This window comes from Thunnus thynnus, chromosome 18 (genome assembly GCF_963924715.1).
Source record: "Thunnus thynnus chromosome 18, fThuThy2.1, whole genome shotgun sequence".
Taxonomy (NCBI): Eukaryota; Metazoa; Chordata; class Actinopteri; order Scombriformes; family Scombridae; genus Thunnus; species Thunnus thynnus.
The window spans coordinates 15,919,359-15,936,136 of NC_089534.1; the positions used below are offsets into that span (position 1 = coordinate 15,919,359).

Genomic DNA, 16,778 nt, shown 5'->3' on the forward strand with positions numbered 1-16,778 from the left:
GAGATTTTGTTTTGACATCATATACGATAAGCGAGCTCCTCATCATGGTATTTATTAAATTTGTCTGTTGTCTCATATAGTGGTGTTGTAACATGTAAGGTGATGGGGGGTCTCATTCAAACTACAATTTTCCACCATCTGATAACTGTCTGGTCCGTCAAAAAGAAAAAGTTCAGCTGATGAAATGATAAGTTTCTCCATCATAGATGAGGTCTGAGCTGTTACAGTCAGAATAATAATAATAATTGAAATGGCATTTGTGTTTCAGTCTGGGGGATAATTGTAATGTTGCTGGTATCCTCTGAGTGCTCGTCTTTATCGAGGATGTCTCTAACCTCACTTTAAGCCAATTTGAATCAATGAAGAGAAACTGTAACAAGAATGAGTAACTAAAATGTTACTCCTATATTAAAGCTCCTATATTATCCCACTGGCCAACAAATGGGATTTTCCAAGATTTTATCAAACAAAACTATTTGTTGTGTCTAACTAATATGACGGATTGCTCACCTTCCGTTGTGGAGTTTTTTTTATGACGTGATGAGTTTCAGAATGATTCCTTGTACTGTAGCAACGTACACACTTTTAGTTTTTGTTCGTTTGGGAGGGATGATGACACTTTGTGCTTGTTGCTATGGAGTTTTAATGAACTTATTGTAAGTTGCTTTGGATAAAAGTGTCATCCAAATGAATGTAATGGCCCCATCCTCTCGTTAAAGTGAATGAGGATGTAAACAGACGTGGTCACGTCTGTTTACATCAAACAGGTGACACTGATCAAACCTCCTCAAGACAAGTTAAGATATTATACATGAACATTGCACATAATCCGTAGAAACTGAAAAATAGATTTTGTTGGTCAATATTGTGACCAGCCACACAATCTAAGCTTTGCTTCATTATAGTGAAGATAGAAAATATTTTAAATATTTCTACCTTTTCCGTTTCATGCTATACTGCTAGCAATCTTGTCCTTTACCGATTTAAGTACTAGTACTTATAATACTGTGATATGATTACAGCCTAAACCTGTAGCTCATTCAAATACTTTTTAAAGTCTGAAAGTATTTCAGAATCCATATTTTAACATCCTAAGTGGCAAAATTACACATTAGACTACACCAACATAAATGTAAATCCATCCAATATTTTATTGAATAAAAGCCCAACACAAATTTACAAAATTTATCAGTCAACATAAAAATCATTGATTGCGCACAAAGCGCATGTTCATTGTTAAAAATGTACCCATGACAGATGCCTTAATTAATCCCCATCAGAAACAATCTGAATATTTGCAACCACCCACATTCTCCTGTAACCCAAACCTCATAAGCATTTCTAAAGAAAACAAGCACGCTGGATGGATCTGCAAGTACTGTAATTGGGAAGTGATATTTTGATAAATTCAAAAGAATATATAATTTACCAGTGTGTGTGAAGAAAAGGGGCGAATGACTGAAAGGGAATACCAGAACATGTTTAGACAACCTACTGTACATTTCCCTTCGATACCTCCATCTGCTGCACATGAACTGTGATCTCACAGAAGTCAGGTGGTTAAGTTATTCGGGGCTGGAGCCACACATACATATGACGCTGCCTGTTTTGATTGGTGACTGTTCAGGTGTTTCAAAAACAAGACTAGAACGTGCAAGAGCTCATACACGTGACCTAATTTATAAACCAGAGAAAATCACTCTGACAACTCACAACCCCCCGCATCAAAAAAAAAAAAAAAAACCTGTAGAAGCAACTAAGTAGCATTTACAATATGAAAACAAACTAAAGACACGGTTAAATTTAGCTACCAAACATGAATGCAAATTAAGTGACTTAACACAGAAGTTCAGTGGTTGCCAATTTTTTCATCAAAGTATCAACAAGCCACCATTTCAAATAGCCTTCACTTGATAAAAAGGGCACCAAGGATCTAGTTTGCTTGGCATGGCAAAGAATGTGTACATCAACAGAAGGGCAAAAGACATTCTCTCATGGCACATCCATTCAAACTGAGCTCAAAATCAAACGTTACTGTTCAACAGATTTGAAGGAACAAGTTCTTATTCAGCAAGCTGCAACATTCAAAAAACAGTGCAGACAGAAACGTGAACTACTATGAGATGGACGTATCTCACCTATGCAGTGACATACGTCTCCCCATGTCTCACAGTGCATTTCTCCCTACAGCGCTTTTCATGTTTCAAACCACTAAATAAGCAGGTGAATCTTTTTTTTTTTTTTTTTCTCAGAGGACAACCTTGGTACTCTCTCTCGCTCACAGCCATGAAGAAATTAGAATTTGAGCCCCTCAACCCCACTTGCTGTTGTTTGCTGAAGCTAGTCCAAGGAGGGTGGATGTTGGGATGTGTTGGCTGACTGACAGCGTCCCCCTGAGGTACGGAGCCAGGGGCTGCTCTACTCGATCAGCTTCTTTGCCTTGAAGAAGCGCCGCAAGTAGAAGACCTGCCATGTGGCCAGCCCAATGAGACAGCACATGGAAAATATGCTGAAGTACAGCACACGTGTGTTGGTGGACTCTGTTAAGAGGGGGGAAAAAAAAGACGGTTGTTGTGTTATTTTTATAGAGATACTTTTTGATCATACAATGAACTAACCAACAAAAACAAACTTCCCCTTAAGAACTTTTCTATTATTCCCTCTATCTTCACTTCAATGTTTTCTTACCATTGGTGTCCCGCATCTCCTCCTCTCTCTTTTTCATGTAAGCAAAGTCATTGACGATGGACTCAGACAGGTCCTCCAGTCGTCTCAGTTCGACCTCCAGAGGCTTCAGCTTCTCCACTTTAGCAATCTGGAAAAAAACAAACAAAACAGAGGATACTCAACCACAGAGAAGTGATAGAAAAAGGTAAAACTTCAGTTTTTAAACAGTGTTCTTATATAGTTTGTCCAGTAGGTGTCACTCTCGGACTGTGTACATGCCTTGTGTGTGTCAGTTAAGTCGTGTTCATTTACTGCAGGCTGGTGATAAAGCTGCTGTTTAATCTTTGGTGTGAACCAAACAGCTGCACTGCAGGCGAAGGCGGCTTTTGATCTTGAACAAACTCTGGTGTGGTTGGTTTGTGGACCAGCCACATTATGTGTTATGTGACATGTGACAAATTCAACAGCTACATTTACATAATTTACCTGATAATAACGACAACAACAACATTAACAACAATCTTTTCCCCTCATGTTGTGGTGCAGGACACTTCCTTTACTCCCTCTCATTCACCTATTTACACACTAACACTCATGTGATGGTGGTGGAGATGCCCATAGAGTGCAACTAGGGTTCAATGTCTCGCTCGAGGACACTTCAGCACGTGGACAAGAGGAGCCTGAGGTTGTGAAACCGCCAACCTCGCGATTCGAGGACAAGCTGCTCTCTGTGCTGTGTTGTCAGTCCATGTGACCGACTTTTGGTTGACTTCTAATAAGTCTGTTAACCTTGAACTGATTAGAATTTAATGGCAACAACGGATCTATCTCTCTCTTAAGTGTGGACCACGGAAACCGAACTACAACACTACACTGTATAGCAGCACCTGATATGGACATTTTGACCATTAAGAACTTGCATCTGGCAAATAACATCAAATAAGTGCAGAATTTTGAAACACTAAAAGCTCCTGCTTGCATCTGCCAAGTACATATTCTCAACTATTGTGTAAAACACACAGGGACTCCGGCCAGCATATAACCAAATACTAATACACTGTGTACTGAACTGCTTGTAAATTTGTTCAAAGTGACACACCCGTCTATGTAGGTCAATACATGTGTCATTTCAGCTCCACCCACCAGTTCGCAAACGGGCATGCCCACAAGAGCTTTCCCTGAACGCCCACCTACACACCCACTCAGGATAACAGAACGTCATGTTCGTGCGCCATGTGTGGGAAGAGGGGTGATTCTCAGCTTTATCACTTCTGTGCTTATTATCGAGCGTTGCCTGAGGCAGCAGCAGTACCGAGCGCTAATCCACTCTGAAAGCCCTGAAAAGTAAGCGGTAAATGAAATAAAGTGGTGTAACGTAAGCAGTGATGCACAACACTGTGTCCCTATTTAGATAAATGTTAATCCTCCTCCACTGATTTCACCATAACGTTAATATTAGGCCATCTTTGGCATCATTATTGTGTTTCTACAGTGGACACTTATTGCCACGTAAACAGTAAAAGGCATCAGCATTGCTGCAATCAGAAAAATATTTACTGTGGCATGAATGTAAATAAGGTATTGAATAAGAAAGTTCCTGTTTTGACAGTTCAACTTGATTTGATAATTTGATGTTGTGCAATAGTTCCAGGGAGGTTTGTAAGAGTCATTTATCTCTTGAATCTGCATTCGTTTCTAAGATGTTTGATAAATAAGGGTATTTACTTTGTGGACGCGTGTACTTAATACATGTGTACATAATTAACCAAGTAGGTCAATCTCTCATTTTTCAGAGTCCAAGACCAATTTCAACCCAGAGTTTGGATTAAGTATTTTAGACATCTGGGTGTCTTCTAACTGACATTAGGCTCAAGAATGCTGGCAATCAAATTCATTTGTGGCTTTCTAGTTTTTCAAAGCAGAATAGTGAATATACATATTAAAAATCAAATTGCATTACCAATGTCCTTCATCCACTGACCTAGTCTGCAAGCTGCAGCCAGACATTCCTGATGTGCATGCAGTAGCCGCATCATTCAACAAAAGTGAGCCAACAGCTCGGACTCAGACATTTACCTCTTCATAGTTTTTAGCCTCCACACCATGCTTCATGTCCAGATTGACCAGCTGGTCAGGCACTCTTCCAGTTCCTGATTAAAAACAGCACAAATTTAACATGATTAATTGATATTTTCACATCATCTTGAGCATTGAAAAAAGTCTTCATTAATACAACTAACGCACTAAGATTTCTTCACTGTCATTCCAATCATAACCTCCCTGCATGTATCAACATTAGTTTTATCTCCTAACTCATAAATTATTGCTTTAAAATATATAAATAAATATTCATGTTTTCATACACAAACATTTTAGAATTGGGTTAAAATGTCATTGCCCATTTTATTTCTTGACATAAGAGCCAAATAACACCGATAATCTCTTTTTCCTTGCACAATGATAAAGATAAATTAATTGTATGTGTATGCTGATAACAGTAACATTGTATTTATTTATGTATCAGTAAACATGTGTGGCAGAGAAACGAGATCTTTTATATCACAACGCTCTGAATGTGTTGATTGGTTTTGGAGGTTAACACACTTACCCATGGGGGATTTGCTCTCAAAGCACACCTCAAACATATCATAGTCCTCTGTGGTGAATGCAAACTTTCCTTTTGTTGCATCTTCCTTGGAGTAAAGAGTGTGACTGGAGGAGTCTGTGATCTACAAAAAAAAAAAACAATTATAGAAATATTAACTTTGCTGAAGTGGTTAATCTACAGAAAATTAAATGTCAAGAATACTGAAAATCAATAACTTTAAAAGCCTTCTGCTCAGCTGCAGCACTGTAGCACTTTAGGATTCACTGCAAATGAAAAGTGCAGCACAAACTAAATGCATTATTATTACTATTATTAAATATATCAAATATTGTTCTTGCTCCAGATTCAGAAACATGAGTACTGGCTGCTTTTCTCTCTTTTACATTATTGTAAATAGTTTTGTTGTTGTTGTTGATGTTGATGATGTTTGTTTTAAAGTGTTGGTTGATAAAACATGTAATTTTAAAAATGTTTTTAAAATGAGTTCTGGGCAACTTTGACGTGCTTTTTTTTACAATTTCTGTCATTTTTTAAAAACAGATTTATCTTTAAATTGAAAAAATAAAACAACTTAAATGTGAAAAAATAACAGCTACTTGCAGCCCTAATTAACTGCATTAAAATTAATTCAAAACATTAATCGAGGATAATAATTAAGTTTCTTTTCCATAACCAGCAAACCAATTACTGTTATTAATGTGTCAGCTGTTAGAAGATGGAGACTGTTACACTAAACCTTATTAGTTATTATTGATGAGGATGCAAAGGGTTAATAACAACATCATGAGAAAAGACGTTCTTGTATGATATGTGGGGGGAATCAAGTCTGTTAAATTAAATTAAACTTGTATTCAAGAGGCCGTTGACGTGCCATTAGCTAAGTAGCTAATGTGCTAATGTGGCTAGCTTAAGTAAGACTGACGTGTAACAGCAGCAGAGCCCAAATGATGACACTGACGAGATTATTTCACACAATATAACATACAATAACCCAACAAACCACAGCAATCTGTTATATAACAGATGTCTATTAGTGTCAAAGTTGCTTTATTATGTGCCAAGATGCAAACAAATATATTCTGGACGTTAATTAGCTAACGCGACTAAAACCAGGAAGACGGGTTTTCAGGGCCTGAGTTAGCTACAGTCATAACAGTTGTCACTTATCTCAGCTGTATACAACCACTAGCTGAGATTGTTTTTTAACATTAAATATAATTTTCACCACCTCTTGCTTGGTTAAACACAGACATTAGCAGTCTGGAGGTATTTCGGCCTCCGTGAAAGCAGGCTGCGCTGGCTGCGCTGGCTGCAGCTAATAGTTAGCCGCGGCTCGGAGCTCACCTTCAGGTTAGTTTTGGTGTTCGCCTGTTCGCTTATTTCATATTCTCCCGTGACGAGAACGTCTTTATGGATCTCCTCCCGTAAACACTTTCTTGAGTTGACCGGTAAAAAGAAAGATATGGAAAAAACCGATTCAATAAGGACCGGTAACAGCACTAGCACAGCGAGTCGAGCCATGGCTACCCTCAACCGACCAGCCAACCAGCCCGTGCCAGCGAACCAGCTTAACGCCGAGCTCCGAGCTCAGGCAGCCGGCCTGCTGCGCACTCCAGTGCCGCCGCTGGCCTGGAGGGGGAATTACATCATGTCATATTCTCTATGTTGAAACAAGGGCCCAAACTGAAAAAAACAAGGGTCTTAGGTACACGTAAGCTCAAATGCATCTCTCTCTTTTGCTACCAAATGCTAATGAATAGGACTGCTTTCTAATTAAACCTGGGGTGTCATGTAATTAAAATCACATGACTTCATACATGTGATGCCATTAGATTTGGGCAATCTTTCACCAGAAAGTATTTGCTGTGAAGTCCAGTCTTAGGTCAGTGACAAAGGCTTTTGAGTAATTTAATGTTAAGGATACAAATTTGTCATAAATTGAAGCAATATTGCCAATTGTTGTGTTTACAATACATTCATGCCTCAAAATATATTATAATATGGTGAAAAGTTTTTTTTTTTTTCATTTTCATTTTTCATTGTCCCACTTTAGAAAATGTGGTTTGAAATGTCGGACAGCATGGGTTTACTAATATGGTACAGTCATATATGTTGTTAATTTGGTGAAATATGCATTTAAACACATTATCAATACTATTACTAATATTAATACATAATACATAATATAACACAATACAATACTATCTGTAACAGCAAAAACATTGGAATTACTGAAATGATCAAATTTGGGCATACACTTTGGCCTTAGGTGTTACTGACCAGAGTTTTTATTTTATGAATTAAGGTGATTTAGACCTTTCAGCCTCCCAATGAGTGTCCCATATTTCAGCCTGAACTGTCCCACACTAGTAAATGCACATAATCTGGGACAATTTGGCTTTTCTGATATGATTAGAAAACACCTTAGGGATTAGATGAACATAATATATTGGCTTCATATCCAAATATATTGCTGAAGTGCCAATTGCATAAATTTTCCCACATTACTCTAATTCACCCTATCTGTTGTAAAAAAAAAAAAAAAAAAAAGTACTGGAAGGCTATTTACAATTTTAGGGTGAACAACACTAGGATTCCCAGGGTCACTGGAAGATATAAAGCGCTGGATAGAAATCACAGGATCTGCAACCTTTGTAATGACAACCGTCTGGGAGACGAGTATCATATTTTGTTTGAATGTAAGAATGTAAGCATAGTAAATTATAGAGAAAGGTATTTGCCAAAGTATCATTAGAGATAAAAGTAATAATAATAAATACATAGATAGAAAAAGAATAGAAAAAGAATACAATAAAATCAGATTTATTTTAAAAACTCTTAGAGCATACTAACTGTATGTGCACATGTCTTATTGTTTATAAGTTGGATAGACTCAAAATACTTTCTAAACTCAATCATGAAAAGTTCAAAAAATGGGCGAGACCTGGAGAACTGGGATTTATGGATGTGAGATTTTCCCAGTAAAATCAATAAATTGACAGTCTGTTGAACTTTCTGTTTTTTTGTTTTCATAGTGTAATATTACATCCTTGGCTCCAGGCTTAATTGAATGGTTGGTTTTAGTGTCAAAATAATCTTTTTTTCCTAGAATCCAGATGTATACTGACATTCACAAAATAAATGTTTAGTTGTGTTTTCCTCATTTCTTTTTCCAATGATTGTTAGAAAAATAGGAGTTGCTCCAACTAACGCCTGTCTTTCCCCATGAGGTTAGGGTGAGGTCAACCTGACTGTGCAGGGCCGGATAAACCTGTTTGTGCCCCTGGGAGTAGTCCACCATGCCTTAATAACATTAGAAAAACATAGAGATGGAAACATAAGTTCATAATAATGAACTATGGGCATGAAAGCTCTTTACGTGGGAACAAAACAGTGGGTAGAGCTGCAACGATTAGTCTATTAATCTATTAGCTGTCAACTATTAAATTATAGCCAACTATTTTGATAATTGATTAGTCGCTTGGAGTCAATTTTAAGACAAAAATGTCCTAATTCTCATTCTTTCTTTCTTTATTAGGATCCCCATTAGCACCAGCATAATCCCTGGAAAACTAGACCAAAACCAGTAACAGCATCAACTGACCAGGAGTTAAACCTCCCTCCATATACCTGCACAACCACCTGTTATGATTGAAACTCCACACACCTGATCCAGTTCCTTTCACCAAAGAAGATGCATGAGATGCAATTGAAAGTTCTGAAAATAAGTAAGCTGATCTGAGCTTGGAGTATTTTGTGACATATAGTTGCATGTTTTCATCATTCAAGGGGGACAGTATGAGACAAACAATAGATGGTGGACTATAAATGGCACACAATGAGCTGCAGCCAAAGGTGAAAATATAGGATGTGCTTTGTGCTTTGTACAGACTGGATATGTTTCCTGAACTGCCCACAGAGCGAGTCAGATCCCAGTCCTTGCAGGGTCCTGTAGCCTAGTAATTTTTTTGAGCTCGGGCCCCCTAGTGGGTCAAAATGGCCATGATCCAGAGTCTGATGCTATTGGCAGAGTACAGGAGGACTTCTGCCAAAATGTGAGTTTGTGGTTGAGGAAACCACAGTTGATTGATTTGGGGATTTCACTCATTTTACAGAATAACAAATAATAATCTTAGATGGGAGTTTGTGGCTCTTAAATATTTTTTTAATGGAGTTTAATGGATGAGGTCCCCCTTGCAGGTCCTTGATACCAGTCAGGAAGCCAGAGTTTCGTCTGTTGTGGTGACAGTGTTGCTGAAGTGAAACTGTTTCAGAACCTGTGAACATTTTTAAGGCTGTAGAAATGTGCTTTAGGTTTTTATGTTGATACTGCCTAAGATCAGGAATCAGCTCTTTTCATTTTATTGTACTATAGTCTTCCAGCGGTTCACAATTAGCTTACTAATATTTATAGATTTACACTCAAAAGTGTCTTTAATATTACCCCAATTGCATAATAATCCATCCAGTGTACGTGATCGGTAAATCCGGATTACAAAACAGACATATCATGCTCAGTGTTGGCTGGGGTATTTTTTCAAAATCCCAAAAGCTATTATTTTTCTGTCAGCAGCTCAGGGATTACCCAATTACATATGATAGAGCTGTCCAGTTTCCAGGGAAACATCCTTGTTACTGATCCCACGAGAAGAGAGGAGGACACGCTGCTGAGTGGGGAGTCTGGCACTAAATGAACAGTAATTACTGGCCAGAGAAATCCCACCAGTATTGTAGCTTATTGTGTCAAATAACCTCTAAGAATAGCATGTCATACACTCCTCCGTGCTATGAAGCTTTTCGGCAAGAGAGGAAATTAACAAAACTTTATATTCATATACCTGTGACTAATCTACTGTATAATTTACATGTTTTGACTATACTAAAAGTACATTTGGGTCCATGTTTATTGTGGATTAAATATTTCTTGAGGGTGAGATGCTGCCTTTATCTGGAAAGCTATAACGCAAATCTCTCTATTGATTGACTAACCTTTTATCACCTCTGGGCACAGTTTCATCGTTGCATGTCATAATGAAAGCCCTGTTTTACAGAGTAGAGAACTTCCTTAAATGAGCGTGTATGCTGACGCAAGTGTATACACACCCTAAGACTAATTGCTGTCGTGCTTGTTATCACTTATAGATACTGAAAATACAAACAAAAGGCAGACATTTGCTGATAAGAGCACAGTAGAGACTGAGCTTCATTCTAGATTTGATTTGTCATACACTACCAAAAATGAGCAAACAGGCTGTGCCACAGAAACTTCACTTCACTGAATATCTGCAATGTGAGAGTAAAGAAAGAGACACATCAGAGATATCAAATTCTTCTTCATTTGCTTCTGTAAATGTATTTTTTGGCGTCATTCTATACACACTACTGTATCCCTTTATCATTTCAGACAGACACGGCTGCAGGGGGAAGATGATCCTCTCTGGAGAACACAAAGGCATCAGAGGATAGGTTTCTGTGCATGTGGAGCCGAGCCAAACTGAGCTCTTGTCGTCGTGGCATGGAGGCGTACCTGGCTGTTTCATCATCACTTCAGCTCTCACAATTACACCCAGGCAGGGTTCTCTGTCTGTCCGTCTCCCTCTCACTGCCATCCTCTCTACCTCATATCCTCATCATCTTCTGCTCTCCTCCGCCTCCCCTCGCCTCGTTCTTACTTTCCTCCTCTGGTTCCTCCCCTGGGTTGCAGCACCGACGCAGGTTGGCGTCATAGTGGTCTAATTTTACTGCTGTTGATGCTGATGTTAAAAGAAGCAATAGGCACCTGCTATTTCTGCTGCCACCCCATCTCCCTGGGGCTGGCAAAGAGGTATTAATAGACAGAGTTATTAGGCAATGCATGGTCGCACATAGAGCTTTTATTGAGGAAAAGGAGGCTCTGCTTAAGTGCAAAGGAAAACAGATAGGCACTCAGGAATTCGGCTGTTATGCAACAGCACGGTGTTAATAGAACAAGAGGCTGTGTAAAAACACAGGTTCAATCCATGCAATTTAAAAGTGTAACACAAGAAAGACGGAAGGAGGTACTTTTGCAATTTTAGAATCTTTAAACTGTATTATTCATCTTAATCTTCCGATTTATTTCAGGCTGTACTTTGGAGGAGCAGGCCTGTGTCCATACAGGAAGTAGAGTAACAGCTGCTGATAACTTGGCTGTGTTGCACAAAAGGGTGTGTTCATATTGGAAGGCCTCAAACGTCAGAGTAAGTTACTTATTATGCACTTGTAGTCTTCCGCCGAACATGTCCCTCACGCGCACACGACAACGCATTTCCTGTGTTTAAATCATTAAGCAATCTGCCTTCCGATGATTCTTTGCATGGTGAAATATTGATAAAAGATTGATTGAGCAAGTCAGCTGAAAGAATGATAAGTAGAAGGGAGAAGTAAGGGTTTGGTTTGATGACAGATTGTGTAACAATAAGCCCTATTTTTGACAAAGCTGCCAAGTGTTGTAAAAATCCTGAGACTAAACTAATAAATCATCACCACCTGATATGATAATGGGAAAAACATGATGTTTGACTGAATTCAGCAGTAAAAATAGCACAAAAGTGTCAAATTATGATCACTCACCTACTTTAATTTCAAATTAAATTGATCTCTGACCATTATGTCAGTGATAATTTATGGTCTTTATGCTTATAAATTGGCCTTCTGAATAACAACTTTCTGTTTAGGGATAATGGGAGAGACATCATTTAATTATCCAGAGCCAGACACATGTATATAACTACATACTCCTGCACCATAAAGGCATGAGTTGAAATTAAGTACCCAAATGTCCTAAAGATGTAAAAACCATACAGAAAACCAAAAAAGATAAGAAAGTAATAGTGAGGTAAGATCAATCTTCTTTAAGAATTCACTGTTCACTCTATTTTTTTAAATACCTCAAACATAACAGAAGCAAATAATCACTTTGCCCCTTTATGTGAATTCTCCTATATAAAATAATGTAATTCAATCAGTTACAAGAAGCAATCTAATGTGTCTGTGGATTTAAAGAATACCTACAGTAAGTAGGTCTATGCTGTATATCGCCAGGTGTTTGCTTGCAGACCTTCAGTTTGATGTGTATTGCTTCAAAGGAACTAATGGTGAAATATACTATTTGTGAATAAAGTTCCTTGGTCACCATCTTTCAAATCAAGTATTTATATGTGACCTTTTCATCAAACAAGACTTGAGGAGATGTTGGCACACAATATGAACCCTGTGGCCCAGCTGTCCTTCCAGAAGAGGTGGATTTAGAGTCTGTCTGGTGGAAAAGAACAGCTGGAACAAATTAAAAACACATCTATTTTTTTTTTTTTTACAGACATCCACTTTACACGTCGTGTCCAGCTGTCTGCATGCCCCAGTCCATTAGCACTACAAGAACAGCTAAAGAAGGCAGGTTAAGTCCAAACTGCTGTCTGCGCCTTTATAAATTATTTGAGGGCTCTCGGGTCGCATATTGTGCTTTATTTAAAACAATGCGCATTTGAAAGTGGGAGTGCCAGGGCTTCTGAGGGAACAGCATAAATGAAACCAACGTAGATGGTTGTTAAAAATGTTGCTTTCGGATCCTCTTGCGATGTCTCTTGTATAACCGTATGTGTGTGTGCTGCGGTTGTCTTGCAACGACCACGTATCGCATCTGTTAGGGAAGCACTGCATCACCTTTTTCATCTTTCCCACAGACACGCGACGAGTCAAATCAACTTTCTCTGTAGAGAAACGGAGACACAAATATCTAAATCGGAGTGTTTTTAGCGGAGAAAGTGCTTTAATTGTGCAGCCCGTCTACTTTCTCCGGGTAGACAGCGACAGCGTCCTCATACACTTCTATATTTGGGCATGGAAGTACGACGTCATCGCGCTAGGCTTGCAAATTAAAAAAATGGAAAGAACGCACTGACGTCAGAGCCCTGACGTATAGTTAACCTTGGCAACAGACGGAACAATAAATAGAGCCAGTTGAGGTGCAGGAAAAATACTGCTATCCCGTATAGAGGCTAATTTTAGACTTTATTTTAATTGTCAGTTGAATATCACTAGTGCTGCTATTCTGTAACTCCATATGAGTATTGATTATACATTTATAGAGACGTGTGTGTGTGTGTGTGTGTACTGACAGGAGAAAGACAGATCTCACCAGACAAAAATAAGTGAATTTAAATATCACTATCTTTTATTTACATATCTTACAAACAACATTCATCTTTACTCTCTCTGTAAAAAAATAAATTGAAATTTCATAAATTAAAAACACTGACGTTTTCACAGAAAACTTCATACTGAGATAGTAGACCACTCAGACCATGGTTAAGACAAAGCACGTCAGTTTTTAAGTTTTCACAAATAGTTCACAATTACTCTCACATTCCATCAACCAGAAAAACAAACTGAATCTATAATAACTATTGCTCTGATCACATAACACTAAACAACTTTTTTTTTTTTTTGTTATCTAGCACCATAAAAATCTTATATGAACTCATAAAACGACTAGGTGGTATTAGTTGAAACATGCTTTAACTTGCTACAATGGTGTAATAGGCAAGTACAGACGGGTGACAAATCAAAGGAAAAACCTGAATAAACCAGTGGAGAAACATAACGGATGCAGATGCCTCCACACAGCTGCACTGCATGGCACAGTTAAGCAATTAACATGCAGTCGTGCTCTGTGGCCTGTATAAAAATGCTGAGCAGCTGATTCTGATTTTGTATTAAGATGGCAAGAGGAAAAAAACTAAGTGACTTTGAAAGAGGGTTCATTGTTTGGGCACGGATGGCAGGAGCTGCTCAACCGGCTAGTGTCTCAATAGGGAGGGTGACTTAAGTGACATCTGCATTTAGATCTATAGGAAAGACGTCAGCAAATAGGGTCGGAAATTGTGGTCGACAGTGCATATTTGCTGACCATGATGCTCATGCATTAGTGCGATATTTAAGGGAAAAATAGAAGAGCAACCTTTCCTCAGGTGACTGAGAATGTCAATGAGAGAGGGATGTTATAGTAGGAGTGGTCTCTTCCAGGATGACAATGCCCCCATCCGTAGGGCAGAAGGGGTCACTGAAAGGTTTGGCCTTCTCAGTCACCAGATCTGAATCCAATTGAACACCTATAGGAGATTTTGGACTAGTGCTCTCCACCGCCATCATTAAAACATCAAATGAGGGACTATCTTTCTCCAGAAGAGTTCCAACACCTTACTCAGACACTTTGTCGTTTTTTTCCTTTAATTTGTCACCTGTCTGTATATATAAAAGGCAAATAAACTCATAAATAAATTTGCTTTCCGGTACAAGTCCATTCCATAGCCCTGTGATCTGCACATTTATCTCACACATCAAGAAAATGTGCTTGATAGGAAGTATTATTGTTTTTTGGAAGAGTCTTTAAAGGGCCAGCAGGGTTGGTGAGCTGAGGGAGTCAGAGGACTGGTCGTTGCTGTTGCTTCCTCTCCTGTGTGCAACGCCACAGGTGGGGAAGGTCTCCGCCTCTGGGAAGGTAAACACGAATGAAGAAGTATAGGTGGTGCACGCCGGGGTGCAGGTCACCACTGGCGTGCACAGGGGCTCAAAGTCAGTGTTGTTGGCTGAGACATGGAGAGGCTCCCAGTCCTGAGTTGTGTAGAGGGAGTTGGACAGGTCGACCTCTGGCACTGACCTCGCCGTCTCCATCTCTGTCTTTGCCAGCAGATCCAGAGACTCCTCCAGGACGGAGGCGTCCAGGTCTGTCATCTTCATCGTGCTGCTGGAGATGGTGGCGGTGGAGAGGACGGAGCTGCTGCTAATGCTGCTTGTGGAGAAGATGGAGTTGGAGGTGGAGGTGAAGGTTGGCTGGCTGGAAGGGATGGTGGACACCACTGTGTTGGTGGTCTGCGGCTGGGCAGGAGAAATGGACACCATGGGGAAATCTGTGTCAAGCTCTGAGGGGATTTTGCAGATAGGCTGGTGCGCCGCCAGAATGAACTCCAGTCTCTCCTTCTCCTTTAAAAGGTTAGCGATATCATTCTGAAGGCTGGACTTCTCATCCTCCAGCATATCAGTTTCCTGCAAGGGAGGGGGAAACACAGGAAGTGGCGTTAATTTGGCTGTTTGATAACACTGTTATCAGCTATGGCGAGAAAAGCATTCTGATGAATGACGGTAAATCTGTGGGATACTTACAGCTTGCAGAGTGTCGGTAAGCTCTCGCCTCCTGTTGCGGCATTTTGCTGCTGCCTGCTTGTTTCTCTCTCTGCGAATTCTCCTCTTCTCTTCCTCCTCAGCAGAAACCTGCACATAACACACAAGAAAAGGTTAAGACTCCAGCACTGTGATGATCAATACACTGTAACACAGAGGTTACTACTTGTTATATATATATCACTTGAAATCTATGGTAATTTAATAATTACCTGATCTGCTCTGCTCCTCTTGGGAGAGTTGTGAGCCTTGGATGCTGCAGACCTCATGGCTGGTCTGGAGTAGGCGGGGCTGGGGCTGTAGGGGTGAACTCTGTGAGAAGGGGCCACTGAGGAGATCAAAGGCTGGACCATCCACTGCAGGTCCGGGCTTGTCGAGATGGCTGTGACAGTTGGGATGAAGGAGGCACTTGATGCTGTCAGGTCAGTGAAATCCTGGAAAGAATAAAGCAATGGGATCATCAGTACATCTGGTATACTTTCACTAGAGTGGGGGCATTGCAGGATGGCTATGAATGAAGCACAGGGTCTATAAAAAGCTGGATGGTTTAAAAATATCCATATGATGTCAACAATGACGTTACAGTCTCTCTATGGAGTTTCCAGGCGGATGAATGAAGATTGCCTTGCACTGTGTGCAGCGCAGGTCAATAGGCTATTTCAGGAACAACTCAGTAAAAACCATATATGTTTGTCAGTCAGCTTATAGTCACTATTTACACACTATGTTTAAATGACGATATGAAATCCAGTAGCCTAAATAATAAAAGTTGTTATTTAAAAAGCATGCCCAGCAGCAGTACATTCAGTTACATAATACTACAGTGTAACAGCAGTTTAGTGATGTTTAACTGGACATACCTGAGACTGGGGGGATCCCATGCTGGAGTAAGATCCCGCTGGTGACGGATAATATCCCAGATTGTCACCGGACGGGGAAGCGGTGGTGCAACGGGAGGAAGAGTCGCACTCCGTGTTGAAAGCGGTGAACATGATCGTTTTCCAAAAAAAGAAGAAAAACCCAAGTAGGAAGATCCAAACAAACTCTACCGGTGCGGGGGATGTAGAGATGAGGAGGAAATCCCTTTCAGTAGGTTTGTGAGGAACTCTAAAGTACTGCTCCCGATGTGTTTCCTAGAGTCGTTGTTCAGCTGCTGAAAGTTTGAATGCCAACTCTGTGAGCTCGGAGCCCTTTTATAGCCTGAGCCCGGAGCAGACGAATGACGTCGGCAGAGGGGCGCACACCTCTCCCGACACCGCGAGGAGGAAGACATCGAAAAACCGACAAAAAACGCATAAATCATGCC

The 16,778-nt window shown here is 39.8% G+C and overlaps 2 protein-coding genes across 2 annotated transcripts; both read right to left on the reverse strand.

Annotated features, from left to right (window-relative positions):
* Window positions 1-1,129: 1,129 nt before the first annotated feature.
* On the reverse strand, window positions 1,130-6,846 carry tmed10 (transmembrane p24 trafficking protein 10). The gene is made up of 5 exons (XM_067571640.1): window positions 6,620-6,846; window positions 5,276-5,396; window positions 4,744-4,817; window positions 2,689-2,815; window positions 1,130-2,540 (listed from the first exon to the last, which is right to left on the reverse strand). The coding sequence occupies exons 1-5, from the start codon at window positions 6,794-6,796 to the stop codon at window positions 2,419-2,421; spliced, it is 621 nt and encodes a 206-aa protein (XP_067427741.1). The 5' UTR covers window positions 6,797-6,846; the 3' UTR covers window positions 1,130-2,418.
* A 6,598-nt stretch (window positions 6,847-13,444) lies between these two features.
* On the reverse strand, window positions 13,445-16,625 carry fosab (v-fos FBJ murine osteosarcoma viral oncogene homolog Ab). Its single transcript, XM_067572713.1, has 4 exons — window positions 16,333-16,625; window positions 15,685-15,906; window positions 15,455-15,562; window positions 13,445-15,337 (listed from the first exon to the last, which is right to left on the reverse strand). The coding sequence occupies exons 1-4, from the start codon at window positions 16,462-16,464 to the stop codon at window positions 14,681-14,683; spliced, it is 1,119 nt and encodes a 372-aa protein (XP_067428814.1). The 5' UTR covers window positions 16,465-16,625; the 3' UTR covers window positions 13,445-14,680.
* Between the last annotated feature and the right edge of the window lie 153 nt (window positions 16,626-16,778).